This window comes from Protopterus annectens, chromosome 14.part0 (genome assembly GCF_019279795.1).
Source record: "Protopterus annectens isolate FY-2018-M chromosome 14.part0, PAN1.0, whole genome shotgun sequence".
In the NCBI taxonomy this organism is placed as follows: Eukaryota; Metazoa; Chordata; order Ceratodontiformes; family Protopteridae; genus Protopterus; species Protopterus annectens.
Window position 1 is genome coordinate 267,759,289 of NC_056748.1, and position 15,822 is coordinate 267,775,110.

Genomic DNA, 15,822 nt, shown 5'->3' on the forward strand with positions numbered 1-15,822 from the left:
CTGTGTTGAGTCCATACACTTTTCAGGTACCATTGTAGTTTCCTCATATGCAGTTTGGCATATGGAATTAGTAGTATGCAGGATAATGCTGCCATCATTTTGAAATACTGAGTCAGTTGTTTTTGCTTGTCTGGCGTGAGATAAGCCATCTGGGCCGTTGCATTGAAGCTGGCACCCAGGAATATTATCTCTTGTGAGGGCACTAGTTTTGATTTCTTTTCATTTACTGTGTACCCCAGGCAACTTAGTATTTTTCTTACAAAAGCCAGATGTTTTAACAGAATGTACTTGCTTTCTTCTGCTTGAATAAGGCAGTCGTCCAGATAGGGATATATTTGAATTCCTCTGTCTGCAGTATGCAATTACTGTTGCCAGGCATTTTGTGAATACTCTGGGCGCAGTAGATAAACCAAAGGGCAGTGCAGAGAATTGGTAATGCGCTGTGTGCCTGCAAGAAATCGGAGGTATCTTCTGCAACTTTGTCTGACTGGGACATGCAGGTATGCCTCCTTGAGGTCCAGCGTTACTAGCCAAGCTTTCTTGCCCATCATGGGAAGAAGCTGCTGAAGAGTGAGCATCTTGAATTTGGGTACCTCCAGGTATGCATTTAGAATAGAGAGGTCTAAAATGGGTCTCCAGGCTTTGTCCTTTCGTGGAATCCTTGTCCTTGCTCTTGTGTTGGAAACTGCTGAATGTCTCTCATGTCCATGAGAGCTGCTATTTGTCTTTGCCTCTGCCCATTGATTTGGTGGCACATTTGGCATTCCTCTCACCCTTGGTAAAGTGTGGAAGTAGAATCTGTAGCCTTGAGAAACAATATTTTAAAACCCATTTGTCTTTTGTAATGATGTGCCAGTTTCTTGAGAATAGTGCTAGTTTTCCGCCCAACGGTGCTGCCAGAGCAGCTTTGCTTGGCAGACAAGTCATTGAGATTGTTTTCTGAATGGTTGAGATCTATCTTCTCCCCCTCTGAGTTGCAGCCGGCCATTGTCTAGGCCTGTAGGAGCCTTGTGGCTGACCTCTGCCCCTAGGGTGTCTGTATTTACCGCTCTGTGGTCTGTCTGAAGCAGGAAATGACCATTTTTTTGTTGGCTAATTTCTGCTGAAACGAGGGGGTTGTACTTGCAAGAAATCTGACTGTCTGCACAGATTTTGCCTTTTCCTCCATTTTCTTTAAAACTTCTACTGCTTTAACTCCAAATAAAACATCCTTCTGTAAAGGAGCATCCAATAATTTAGCTTTAACATGTTCTGGTAAAGTTTGCTCTTTTAACCATGCATGTCTACGTATAACCGACCCTGTAACAGCTGCTCTACAAGAAGCTTCCAATGAATCAAATCCACATTGCAAAGTATGCTTTCCCACCTGTTCGGCTGCATGTAACAAATCCTTCATTTCCTTAAAATCAGGTTGTTCTGAATGAATGAGCATTTTCTGTTTTAAATGACATCAAATATTGCTGGTACTTCAGCATGTGAAACTGACAATTCAAAGCTCTCATAGCTAAAGTATGCACTTTTCCCCCCCATGTCTCTAGTACTCTTGAATCCCTTTCCGGAGGAACAGGATTTTTGGCAATAGAGGCTTTAACCCCTTTGGGGCCCTGGGAAATGGTTTCTGGGTCTGTAACAGGGCTTTTATGTAAACATTTATGTGAGTCAGGAACCCTGTAATACCGGTCTGGTTTTGCTGGTGCAGGAGGCAATGAGTCTGGGTTAAGGCTAGATTCTGAATAAACATCATCCAAAATGTCTAAAACAGACGGGATAGCAAGAGGTCTGTGCTGAGGTAGAAGAAGGAACTCACGGAGTCTCTTCTTAGAATCTGAGTAATCCTGGACTTCCCAATGGAAATGTTCCCTCATGGTGTGTAAAGTTTCCCCAAAAGAGTAGTCTTCTGGTGAAGATGCTGAGGGTATAGACTCTTCAGCATCAGAATCTTCGTAAGGAGGAAAGGAGTAATTCTGGTCCTCAGAGGAAGCTGAGGAAATGGACGCTTGGTCTGAGGAAGGGTAGTCTTCCTCCTGTCTAGGCCTTTTGTCTGGAGGGGGATGGGAGCCCCTGATAAGGGTAATTAAATCTTCAGCCATCTTAAGCATTTGTTTCTTGGGCACAGGGCCCTGTACAGGAGTCTGCTGGACAGGCTTCCTTACCTTTAAAGGGGTCTTTAACTTAGCATAGGACTTAATGGTAAGAGTAGTCAGTCTGAATACGCCTTCAGTAACCGAAGGCATGTCTACAATCTCGGATTCCCCTTCGGGACTGCAGACCACTGGGCCTAAAGGTACAGGATCCTGAGGCCCAGCAATCTCTGTCTGGGAGGCCGTCTGTAGTTCCAAATCTGCGGTAGTCAGGGGCTGCGTAGGCACCTCGCTGAAAACCAGAGAACCGGTGACTGGCCTAGTAGAGGCCTCGGTATCTGGTCTGGGCCTCGGCTGCCTGTCTATCTTTGTGTTTTTTGTGCATTCCGGTCGTCGGTTGCTCCGACGGCATGTTGTAATTAAACTTTCTACCAAAATAATGTCGGGCGAATTCTGCCGGACGCTTAATAGTACGTTTGTTAACCTAGCACAAAACCGACAACCAGTGACGTCGTGGTCTGGGCCTAGGCAAGGAATACAGTAAGAATGAAAATCCTTATGAGGTATTTGCTTCCCACAAGAAATGCAATTATTAACTGCGTCTGACATCGGTCTGAGGCAAGAAAAGTTTCCCCAAAGGGGTACTTAGCTTTAGAGAAGACTTTGGTCTGAAATTCGATTGGAAAATCTCAGGAGTTGGCCGACCGGCACTTGCGAACTGCTTCTGCTTCGGGCACCGCGTGGCAAGAAAGACTGAAGAAAATGGTGTCGGCTGCCTCTTTTATACCCCTGCCGCACTGACGTCAAGGAGGAAGCGACTGCAACCGACGCCGGACCAGGGCTTTGGAAGTCGGGCCGACTGTGGGACCGCCTGACGGCAGATAACCGAAGTGTGATGACTGCAGCAGTGTAACACGATGAGCATCAGTGGGTTCACAGAGCGGGTGCTGGAGGAATTGGCTTGGTCACTCCTAACAAGGACCTAACCCTACAGCTGTACCAGTGGGGAGTTTTACTGGGGGACCAGGATGAAGACAGAGATTCAGACCCCAAACTGAATGCACCCCCTGTGTGCTCTTAAGGGAAATTGTGCTTGATGCAGGAAGATATGCATTTGGAAACACTGAGTGTATACATTTGTATTCCAAATGCATTTCCCTGTCTAGTGTCAGTGGTGAGGATTCAGACTGACTACTGGCCCAGAGTGGGGTCGTCACACAGGGAAAAACACAGCAAAGACCCTAGACACCTTTCATATCACTGTAGACTGCTTTCAGAAAGTAGGACCCAACTTAAATATTCAAACGTCACAAAATCTTCCCACAAACCAGAATCCTCTTTTTAGATGCCCTCATACCTTTAGCCCAACCAAAAAAACAAAACGCCTTCCCCAGGACACAATCTATTTCTGACAAGCTACATGATCAGCCCATTTCCAAATCACCATGACTCAGCAAGGGAATTTCTGAGGATTCAGGGTTACAAGGCATCCTGCATTCTCATGATCCCACTTGCAAAGATACAACTGAGAAAACTTCAGTGGTTCCTGAAAATGCCTAGGAATAGCATTCTTAACCCCTGGACATCATAGTGCCTCTCCTTTCATGTCTAAAGGAGCTCCTATGGTAGAACACCATCATACTTAAAGAACCTAGGACAAATTTCTCTACCACAAGAAGACAAGGTCATCATCAAGGACACTTCAGACATGGCTTGGGGAACCCACTAAGGTTCCCAGAAAGTGTGGGACACCTGAACACCACAGCAGAGAAAACTGCATGTAAAACCTGGCCAAAAAGGATTTTCAGCAGAATGTAAGCCCAGGAAACTTGCAGATCTGGACATACAACACCACAGTGATGTAGTACACAAACAAGAACAAGGAAACACTCACACCCTTTTTGCAGCCTCATGAGGTGATTCAGATGCTGGCTCAAGAACTAAGGCCAACTCTTATAGCAACTTGTATTCCAGGTCAGAATAATACCCTGGTACATTCTTTAAGGACGGATTTTCTAGACCCCAACAAATGGATGTAGAAGAATCTGTATATAAGAGAAATATGGAAATCAAGAAAAGGTACAAATGGAAATGCTTAAGGAAGAATTAAATATGCCAAGGTTAGAGGTAGAGAAGGCTCAATTACTAACAGTTAGGATAACAGCAGATGAGATAAAAATAGGGTTGTATAACCAATCTACTGGAAAGTCCCCGGGAATCGATAGTATTCCTGCGGTAGTTTAGAAGCTAGGCAGGAAAAACTAAAAGTTCTGGAAGGTTTTATTTAACACTTTTAGGAGGAGGAGAAGAACCAACAACCTGGAAGAAAGCAGTGGTAGCTGCAATACCTAAATAGGGTAAAGGTCCATCAGGCTCCAGCTTCATACAGGCCATTTTCAATAATAACCATGATTATGAAGTGTTTATGTTTAGGACTAAAAGAATGGCAAAAGTGATGCCAAAACTGATAGATATGGATCAATGTAGCATTGTGGAGGAGATACAAACATTTCACATTAACAGAACACTGATGATCCAGGGAGAAGCAGAATGTAAGAAAATACAACTATTATTGGTAGGTCTTGACGCAGAGAAAACATTTCACAGAGTAAGCTGGGACTTTATGTGCACAGTAATGGAAGCATTTGTATTCCCTGATAAAAATTGCAAGGTTGATTAGCAGGATAGATGAGGGATTGGAGGTGAAAATTAAAGTGGGTGGAGTCCTCTGATAATCTCGCCAGGCAGGGGTGTCCCCTCCCAGTCTGTTATTCACATTACATTTAGAACCATCAGCAAAGAAAATAAGAGACTCAAATTCAAGAATATAATTAGTATGGTAGTAAAGAAAAACTGCCTCCATTTGGAGATGACGTTATATCTGTTAAAACCAGAAAGGGACACTAGTGTTGTGGAATATATTGAGACAGTTTCAGATCTTTTTGGAATACAAAATTAAGCTAAAACAAAGGCAATAGCAGTAAATTATGGACCCACTTACAAATTAGTTCAGCAATATCCATACTTATGGGAGCATGACGATGATTCTACGTTAGGCTTTTCCCAGTTAGGGGTCGCCACAGCGGATCACCTGTCCGCTCATGATTGGCAGTGGAGTTTTACAGTGTCGAGTTGCCAGCCCGACACCCAACCTTCCACAGAAGGCACACACACGCACACACTCATGCCTAGGGCCAATTTAGAGTGTCCAATCCACCTACAGCATGTCTTTGGGATGTGGGAGGAAACCGGAGCACCCGGAGGAAACCCACGCGACCACAGTAAGGACATGCAGACTCCGCACAGAAGGCACCCCAGCTGAGAATCGAACCAGAGAACCTCTTGCTGTGAGGTGGCAACGCTAACTGCTGCACCACCGTGGCCACCCACTTATGGGAGCATGATAAAATGAAGTATTTAGGAGTATGGATTAAAAAGGATTCAGGTGTAGCAGCTAAGGCTGTGTGAGAAGAGACTAAACAAAAGATAATGCAAAAACTGACCAAATGGAAGCTCTGTTACATGGATATTGACAGCAAGATACTAGCAGTTAGAATGCTTTTAGTTTCTTTAGTCAAATGCACAGGTCAGGTATATTTTTATCAACCAGAGGAAAATTGTGGATAAAAAAAAACAGAGGTGAGGGATTTTATCTGGGAGGGGAAGACTGCAACACTCAAGTGGGATAAGCTTATTCTTCCAATAGAACAGAGCAGACTGGGATTACCCGACTTGAAGGGGTATTTCAGAGCAATACAGTTAAGGCTCCTTTACATACCACAAGCAGAAAATTATCATTCAAACGAGTTGGGATATGGATGCACACCTTTAAGGAGTTTAACAATAATCATACTGAATATTAAATTCATAAAGTAGCGGAAAGTATTCTAAGTAGTAAGCCAACAGGTGAATGAAGAAAGGAGATGACTGCAATCAGGGAAACAGACAATAGGTTAGAGGGGGCTAGAATTTAATGGAGAAAAATGGCAAAGGAACCAAGGTATTGGGAGCAAATAACTAGAGGGGGAAAAGTAACAAAATGGGGGGGGACTTATTTGAACTGCAAGTTACAGATTGCCTATACTTTATCAATCCATGACGGGGAAGGCAAAGAGAAAGAAATGGGGATCCTAAACAAAAGACCAGCAATGGTACAGTTTTTAGTAGAATCTAGAACGGCGGTTGCCATTAAGGAATAATTAGTATAGCAAATAAAATATTGATTCCTACAGTTATCATGCAATCAGAGGAGGTTAAAAAGGATTGGGAAGAGAAACTGGACAAGCAATTCAAAAAGAAACAATGAGGGGACATATGTACGTCTCTCAAACATGCAACAAAGTCTAGAATATTTAGTATCTTTGCTTTGAAGTGTTTACAAAGTTATTTTTATACCCCAAGTAGACTCCAAAGAATTTTTCCTCAGGTAGACAGCAAATGTTGGAGGTGTGATGAGGGGGGGGGGGGGGTAAATGGGAACGTAGTTTCTGGGAGTGTAAAGAGTTAGCAGACTTTAAAGATTCCTTGCAGACTGCTCTGTTGGAGATGCAGGGTGAGCAAATTGGTGTAACTAAGGAAATGATTTTTTTTGAGCTATGATACAGAAATGGAATTGCCTAGACACAATAAGGCCTTGCAAAGTTTAATTATGATGGCTGCCAAAAAAGCAGTTACTAAAAAAATGGAAATCCCAAGTCTAGACCAACTTTATTAGAAGTATCGAAGATAGTAATAGACATAAAACAACTGGAATTGGGATCTTTAGAATAGGATAGGAGCAAATTACATACGAAAAAAGAGAAATGTGGGATTAATAAATGCAGAGGAGGAACAAGGTTTAAAAAAAGGCAAGATCTCAATGCGCTACATAACAGTTGACTGGCAATTACTGGATATAATACAATGATGTATAACTTTTGCAGCTACAGTTGTATCGGAGTGGTTTATAATGTACGTTTGCAAGTGAGACTGTCGGTACGGTTTATTTTTATATATATAAATGTAAGGTTATGTGTGTCATATGTGATAATTTAATAAAGAAGTTTCTGTTTTAAAAAAATGTATGACAATTGTAAGAATGAATCAGGAGAGGTTAGAAAAGACTGAAATGAGAAAGAAAAGGTAATTTGCAAAGAAACAAAGTGAGGACATATGTGTGGCTTCCAAGTATCAAATAAAATCTAGAAGGTTTAGAATTCTTGCATGGAAGTGTCCACACATGCATTTTTATACCCCAAGCAGACTTCAGAGAATTCTTCCGCGGGTAGAAGGCAATTGCTTGAGGTGTGATGGGACAGAATATGACACTTGGGTACACGTGTTTAGGGAATGCAACGAGGTGGCAAATTTTAGAAATTCCTTACAGGGTACCTTGTCAGAAACATTGGGGAAACAAATTATTGCAATTAAGGAAATGATTCTTTTGTGTTTGGCTACAGAAACTGCACTGCCTAGAGATAGTAATGCCCTACGAAGTAATGCCCTACGAAGTTTAATGCTACTGGCTGCCAAAAATGCAATTACCAGGAAATGGAAATCAAAAACTAAACCAAACATAAAATAATTAATGAAATGTGTAAAGGAGATAAAAATTATTTCAAGTATAATCTTTAGAAAGTAGAAAAAGCAAACTACAATATAAATAAATGGCAACTATGGGAACAATACAAAAAATATGGTTTTGATGGAGGATAGATACTTCAGAAGGAAGGACTACTCAATTTAACTTTACATATCTTAAGAAAAAAAAATGCATTTACAATGCCTGAAAAGTAAAAAAAAGTAATTTTTTTAATGTGTTCTCGTGCTCCAATGTAATATGCAATTTTAATAAAGAGGTTTTGTTTCTCAAGACCTCAGTGACCGCTAATACAGGTCCATGAATTAGGGAAGCTAGCAACAATCTTTTGAAGGGCCCACTAAAAAAACAGTTGCCCGGTAAGGTTATCTGGTAAGTCCACTTCCTGGAACGCCTCAACCACAACAGTTACCACCTTGGTGAACAAAGATGTTACAGAGCTTAGAACAGGAATAACTTGTAGAGAAAATGTTGTCCATTCAGAACCACTTTCCAGACCTCAAACAGACAATGTTAAAAGATGTCCGTTATGTCCAACAATAGCATCTAGACACCTTGCATAAGCACAGACATGGATCGTGAAGAGTCACCATCTGAATGGATGTGGCTGCTGAAGTTACTGAGGTCCAAGGTAGGATGGAAACCTTCCATTCACGCAAAAAATTAATAGAATTTTTGGCTTCACTGAAATCAATGAGCAACATTTACCACTACTTTAAAGAACAGAGTCTCTATCTATACCAACAGCTCTGCCAAGAATGCTTGATCTTTAAATGCAGTCCTTTAATTGGACCAGTACCCAACAGCTCCAAGACATTACTATCCATGCCCAGAAAAAGAATCCATTACCATGTTGTGATTACTTTCCAAGCTAGAGGAAACTCTGAACTCTTCACACTCAAGACAAGACCTGCTTATCAGCAGTGCTGCAATACTGTGGCAGTGAGGTCATGCTCTTCTGAAACTTAGCCTACCCAACAGTCCTCTCTCCTCACTCTGAGTCAGCAGTGGCTTGAAATGGAAGATGGGAAACTCCCTGAATGGGTAATTTTGAGAACACACAGCAGGAAAAAAAAAAACAGCTGATTCAACTAGCGCCCCGAGCTGGTACTATGAATCATCCCCTCAGCTCTTCAAGTTAAGAGCAGGAAGAAAAAAAGCACTTCACTGTAATAAGCCAATCATAATCTCCCATCAAATGCAAAGATAAAAGGATGTTCCTTCTACTCGCACACCAATCAGGTGGGCCCAGACACACAACATCCTTTACCCTGCCCCAGCCATTCAGGTCCCATTAGCGTGCCCTGCATCCAACCCTCCAACTTATTTTATTAAATAAAGTAAATAAAGTCTCCTTTTAAACTCTAGCAAATAGCTGCTACACTTTAAACCCCGCCTGCATGGAGCGCTACAGCGTTTATGTTTTAGGTTAAAAGGAAAAAAACTGCAGCAAACTGCTTGCTACAACGTAACAAAGCAGTTGCTACAGTTTAGACCACACAGAGTGCTACAGCACTGAGGTTTGACTGCAAATGCAAAACCAGCTTTTAAAAGCTGAGAGCTTTCATAAGAGGCTAAGGAGTTTTGTCTGTGCTTCTTGGTTGTCAAGATATTTAGCAAAACATGAAATTTATGACAATATAAATAAATATTAAGTAAACAATTAACGTCTATACCTTCACTAGACTGAGGTCAAATACCAATACAGTTGTGTTTGCCATTATGCAAGCTTTAAGAAGAATTTTTTAAAATAATTTCTACTTAACATGGTTTTGGAATTAATGCAAATATGAACAAGCAATGTTTGACACCTCGAGTTTTCACTCTGCTGTTAGAGTTTTAACTGTTTTAGCATTAAATGTGGGAATTTCTCTAACAACCAGGATCAAGAATATCTAAATGGTGTGCGAGAGAAAAAAAGTGGGTACAGTAGATAGGCACTCTTCTACTGTACAATGTAACAATGGGTTCACTCCCTCACCTCAATATCAAGGTGCCACAGAAAAACAGCAGAATTTGGAAAGAGATATCTTTAGATCCACTGAGGAGGACCCTGAATCTAATCAATTTTTACAGACATCTGTTTGACTACTGTTGACACTGGTGTGGTAGTCAGTTGGATTACTACAGAAAACTATGGATGAAAAATCCCAAAAGGCGAACATAAGAACCACTCAAGATACTCAACCAAAACAGAGTACACATGATGTGCAGAAGTCTGCAGAAGTGCACTGTGCTCATCAAAAAATGTCAAGTATTGGTTTACAGAAATTAAAAGATTGCTTGGTCAAATGACATAACTCACCTTTTTTGAGCTGTTCTTCTTGTAGTCGCTGTTCTTCCTCTGCTTTTTCTGCAAAATAGTCTGTTCTTCTTCTTTCTTTACGTTGTTTTTTACGTTCTTCTAATCTCAATTTCCTTTCCTCTGCTAGCCTTTCTTGAAACTGTTTAAGTTTATCCTACAACAAATAATTTCTAATGTAACCATTAGGATATAACAAAGACTGCTAATAAAGTGTTCATCTCTCTAACTTGCCCTTTACCCTACCTATAAAATATGCAGTCCTACAGAAATGTAGAACTGCACATACAAATTATTTATAAACAAAAGTATTCTTACAAAAAAGTGTATACAGCCATAATTTTCTTTACATTATAGAACATGCCCATGGCAATAGACAGCTTATGTGCAATAAAAACATATGCCTACAACTACAAATAAATAAAAAGCTACAGCAGAAATAACTGCAAATTAAAGATCCAGAAAAAAATGGCTACATTCTAGCCACATGCACAACAGGACCATCCCCTGATGTGTCTTAGCTGACTTTCACAACCAATCGTAAGTTGGCAAGATAATCTGTTTAGAAATATCCACACCCATAGAGCAACCATGCAATAGGACAGACGTTATATAAGAAATCGTATCCTTTACCCCTGCCAGTTTGCCACCCCAATTACAGTAGTGAGGACCTCCTATAAATAAAAAAAAAAATGCAGATTAAATATTACATTTAAAAACTATACAAGAGCATACCTGTCTGACTTCCATGGAACTTCAAAAGCAGAGGATGTAAGAGGAATTCATCCATACAGGGATGGAAAGCCTACAACCTATTCAAAGAAAGTTCCCTGTACATCACCTGATACAGTAAGAGTGTAATCCATTACTTGCAATGCCTAGGACCCTTCTTGATGAATCCTTGGGTGGACCGAATCCCAAGGAGTACCCACAAAGGTGGGAGGAGGAAGATAAAGTACAGTTTTGTACCTACCATAAATGTAGATGTCCGAATTGGATAGCATCTGCAGTCATAACAACTGGGTTGTCCTGTCGTCAGGCAGCCCTTCAGTCGGCCGGATTCCAAAGTCCGGGTCCGGCTTCGGCTGATGTCGCACTTCACCCAACGTCATCTCTGTTGGTCTTCGGGTATAAAAGCATCAGCCGACGCCATTTTCTTCAGTGTTTCTTGCCCCAGATGCCAGAAGCCCTATAGAAGGCTAAAAATTTTGGATAGATGCCAATGTTTCCAAAAGATAGAGGTAAACACAAAAATAAGCATGTATGTACATAAATACAAACAAATACACCATGAAAGAAATCCCCACTAGCTAGCTATTAGAAGGGTAAACACCCTAGGAGTACCACAGAGGGAAGGAGGGAGGTAATCTTGACTGCAGATGCAATTCAATTAGGACACCTACATCTATGGTAGGTACAAAACTGTACTATGTCCTTCATCGATGCATCTGCAGACATATCAACTGGGTAGAATACCATAGCCAACTAGGGAGGAGGATAAAAGTAGATTATGGTGTGTTTAGGATCCCTTGCAGAACAGCAGTGGCAAACCCTGCTCGGGATCTGGAATATAGAGGTAAATTATAATGCTTGGCAAATGTATGCACGGAGGTCCAAGTAGCCGCCTCAATAATGTCTTTGGTAGCCACTCCTCGTAAGAAGGCCGTGGTAGTGGCTGTTGCCCTTGTAGAATGAGGTCTTATGTTCTGTGGAATTGGTTTTCCATGGAAGGAGTAACAGAATCGTATGCAATTTCCTATCCATTTGGAGATTGTCTGTTTGGAAATAGCTTTTCCTTCCCTTCCTGTTGCATAGGCTACGAAAAGTTGGTCAGTCTTTCTGCTATCTTTTGTTCTGTCCAAGTAGTAGCGTAGCTGTCTATGTACATCCAAGGTATGCAGTATCCTGTGCCCTCTGTTTTGTGGGTTGGGAAAGAAGGTAGGTAGGTGGATTGCCTGGTTTAAAGACACTCTGGATACCACCTTAGGCATAAATGTAGGATTAGTCCTCATGGACACTCTATCTTGGTGGAAGATTAGAAAGGGTTGCACTGCCATTAAGGCCTGTAGTTCTGAAACCCTCCTTGCTGAAGTAATTGCCAGTAGGAAAGCAGTTTTCCATGACAGGTGTTGTAGGTCTGCTGTTGCTGCTGGTTCAAAAGGTGATAGTGTCAATTTTTCTAGCACAAAGTTCAAGTCCCAAGCTGGCAATGGTGGTTTCCTTGGAGGTTTTACATTCTTGATTCCTCTGAGGAACTGTCTGAGCAAAGGGTGTGAAAAAACAGGTGGATCAAAGCTGTATTCTGCTGAAATAGCTGATGCATGAATCTTGATGGAGGAGTAGGAAATCTTTATGAGGTATTTGTTTCCCACAGGTTAAACAATTATTAACTTTTTCTGACATCGGCTGAGGCAAGAAAGAGTCCCCAACGGGGTACTTAGCTTTAGAAGTCTTCGAAGTAGTATTCGGTAGAAGTAATCTCTGGATCTGACCGACCGGCACTTGCGAACAGCTTCTGCTTGCGCCACGGCAAGAAAGACTGGAGAAAATGGTGTCGGCTGATGCTTTATACCAAGACCAACAGAGATGGCGTCGGGTGAAGTGCGACATCAGCGAGCGGACCCGGACTTTGGAATCCGGCCGACTGAAGGGCTGCCTGACGACAGGACAACCCAGTTGTTATGACTGCAGATGCATCCATGAAGGACATCTGCACAAAGCTCAGAAATAACACAACTCAAATTTAATTAGGGCAGAGGAAAAGATGTTGGTAAAGAAAATACTTTAAGAAAACACTAGAAGCAGCCACCTCTGTAATGGACAGAGATCTGACTGCAAGATTTGCTAATGGATTGCTAGCTGCCTGATGATCCATAACTGACTCTGCCAGAATCCAACACAGTGAAACAAAACACAATGACAGTACTACTGTGAAAGCTAAACTGCCCAATTAACACATCTAAACAAGTAACACTAAAACACAAAAAAATAAAATGCAAGGGACACCCTAGGCACATCTTCACACCAACTTATACACATTAACAAGTGACTGATTCATCTCAGAAGCCACACAGAGCAACTCAAAGTGAATACAACTGAAGCACATTATACTATTGGGGAAAACATCTTACCAAGTGAACTTTAAGTACAAGCTACTGTAGATAAGACATCTGTCAACCACTGGCACTTTATCATGGTAAAGAGGAATCAGACTAGTAGACTTTCTAAATTCAGGCCGTCATTTTAAGTAATACTTGAACTGTCACTGCACATCCCCTCTGGCTTCTGCCTCCCTCCCCCAAAAAGAAAACACTACTGAAGTCTTTGGGGGACAACTCCAAATCCATCTTTGAAGAGAAGTGTGGGTACATCCTGAGCAATTACCAATCACTGTAAAATTGAAAACACATCATAGTATGCAAAGTCAACTGACAAAGTATACCCATGCAATAACTGAAGGCTAGGTCAAACAAATGTTTAATTTAAGTTATGACTGAAAAAAAGCAGTAGAAAACTGATAATCAGTTCCACTTACCTCTTACAGACATACCAAGTTCAATGCTTTCTAACCAGCCTCAATAACCTCCAGACTCCCTCCATAAATCTGGTCAAATGAATAAATCTACAGAGTACGCAAGCAGCAGAGAAGGAGCTGGCCATCATCCCAAGCATGAGGGACAACTCTGAATTAGACAATAAAAATTTCTTTTCATCAGGGACTTTTGCTGTGCATCTTCCCTTGGATCCACACCCATTACTTCCACACTGCTAAAATAGTTCCTGAAAGGGTTCTCAGATTCCCATGGAGACAACTACAACTCCAAGCGGATTTGGCTGTGTAACTGAATAGCTACCCCTGGCCCCTTTGAGCCAATTCAACATTGGCTGCCATATTTTTGTCTTAGAAAACCTGTGGTCAGTACTCGGTAAGCCCTGTTGGCAATTTGAAGGCCACCCCTCCTTTTGTGATGTTCTCCTTCCACCACAATACCATCTTTTTTATAAGGGAGGAGAGGAATGAAGTCCCTTAGAGACTGTTGGTGCTGTGAGCAACAATTTTAAGAACCACTGTAACTTTCTGAACCGTTAAGATACAAGACCCCACATGGCGCAGGAGCCTGAAATCTCTGGTTGAGATGGTTCCTGGCTGTAGGTAGGTCTGAAGCAAGCTCATAAGACGGTAGACTTCTTGAATCAGGAAGGCTTTCTGTTGCAGTGTGTTCAGAAGTGCCCCTAGAACACGACTTCTGCAGCAAGACATAATCAGGATTTGCATATGTAGAGAGTGAAACCTGCCTTCTGAAAGCATTCCAAAAGTGATTTGCTTTGTGGAGCTCCTCTAGAAATGATACAGTACATGTAATGATGCTCTGTTTCCTTCCCTAAAATATTTCCATCAATTCTGCTGTAGGCTTTGTGATGCCCATGCACTGGCCCAGCAATCAAGGAGCTTCAATCCTCACCACTAACACACCAGTGAGGGGCGTCCATATAGGGAAAGGATAATAAATACACACACAGTAAAGTACAATTTCCCTTAAGAGCACACAGAGATCACAGTCAGTCTGGGGCTGGTTTCTCCCTTTCTCTCCAAGTCCCCAATAAGACTCCCCAGTGGCACAGCTATATGGTCCAGATCTCTGCCTAGTGGGCAAACTAAAACCTCCAACACCCTCTCTGTCCAACCAGTGCTTCGTGTCCCTGCCCAAGTATCTGAGATAAGAGTTATACACAACCTCACAGACACTCCTGGGGAAGCATGGCACGGGTTCTCCAGCTGTGCCCCCCTTTACCCACACTATACGGTAGAAATCACTGCTACCAACCACTAATATTTATCAGCTACCAAAAGGCACTTATGAAAGGGTGTCCAATTATTACTGTGCAATATTATCCAAATGGTAAGTGTAACTGAATAAGGCTTATTGGACTGACTTGGACAGTATCAATATATACATGCAATGTACTCTAGAGATTAAATTATCTCTACACAAAGTACAGTTGTGTACACTTACCATAAATGTAGATGTTCGAGTGTATACACTCTTGCAGTCATTACATTTGGGTAATCTTCTGGCAGGTTGCCCTCAGTCGGCCTGATTAACAAAGTCTTGGGTCCTGCGTCTGTTGCTGTCCCTTCTTCCATGACGTCAGGTCATCAGGGGTATAAAACATGCAGACGACGCCATTACATCAGTTTTTCTTGCCCCCAGATGTCAGGTGCCCCCAAATGGGGAGCAATACATACAATAAAAAACTCAAAAAATATATCTCCAAACAAAAGCAAATACACCAAAAAGGCTTTTAAGCAGAGTAAAAGAAAGTAGAGGTATAGTAAGAGAAAAACAGGGGGCTGGAGGGAGGGTAACCAGGACTGCAACAGTGAATACACTCGAACATCTACATTTATGGTAAGTGTACACAACTGTACGATGTTCTTTGTGTTTCACTGTTGCAGTCATTACATTAGGGTAGATTCCCAAAGCTATGGTTGGGAGGATGGATTTATAAAGCATTAGGACTAGCTATAAGGCCCTGCAGGACAGCAGTGGCAAAGCCAGCTCTGGATTTAGAGAAGAAAGGTAAATGGTAATGTTTGGTGAACATATGAACTAAGCTCCAGGTAGCAGCTTCTAGAATGTCTCTGGTAGGAACACCTCTGATAAAGGCTGTAGAAGTAGAAGCAGCCCTGGTGGAATGAGATCTAATCCCCTGGGGGATAGTTTTACCATGGTGCATATAGCAAAAGCAAATACAATGGCTTATCCATTTGGAAATAGTTTGCTTTGAAATGGCCTTTTCCTCTGCCCCTGCAGCAAATGCCACCTGTAGTTGTTCAGATTTTATTAGAGATTTTGTCC

General features: G+C 41.8%; 1 protein-coding gene across 2 annotated transcripts in view; it reads right to left on the reverse strand.

The window, feature by feature from the left end:
• Positions 1 to 15,822, reverse strand: part of EIF3A (eukaryotic translation initiation factor 3 subunit A) — a 1,696,172-nt gene that overhangs the window by 557,789 nt on the left and 1,122,561 nt on the right. For both annotated transcript variants that reach the window (XM_044055975.1, XM_044055974.1), the window contains exon 16: positions 9,965 to 10,118. In XM_044055975.1, coding sequence (XP_043911910.1) covers positions 9,965 to 10,118 — 154 coding nt within the window. The remainder of the gene's footprint in view (positions 1 to 9,964; positions 10,119 to 15,822) is intronic.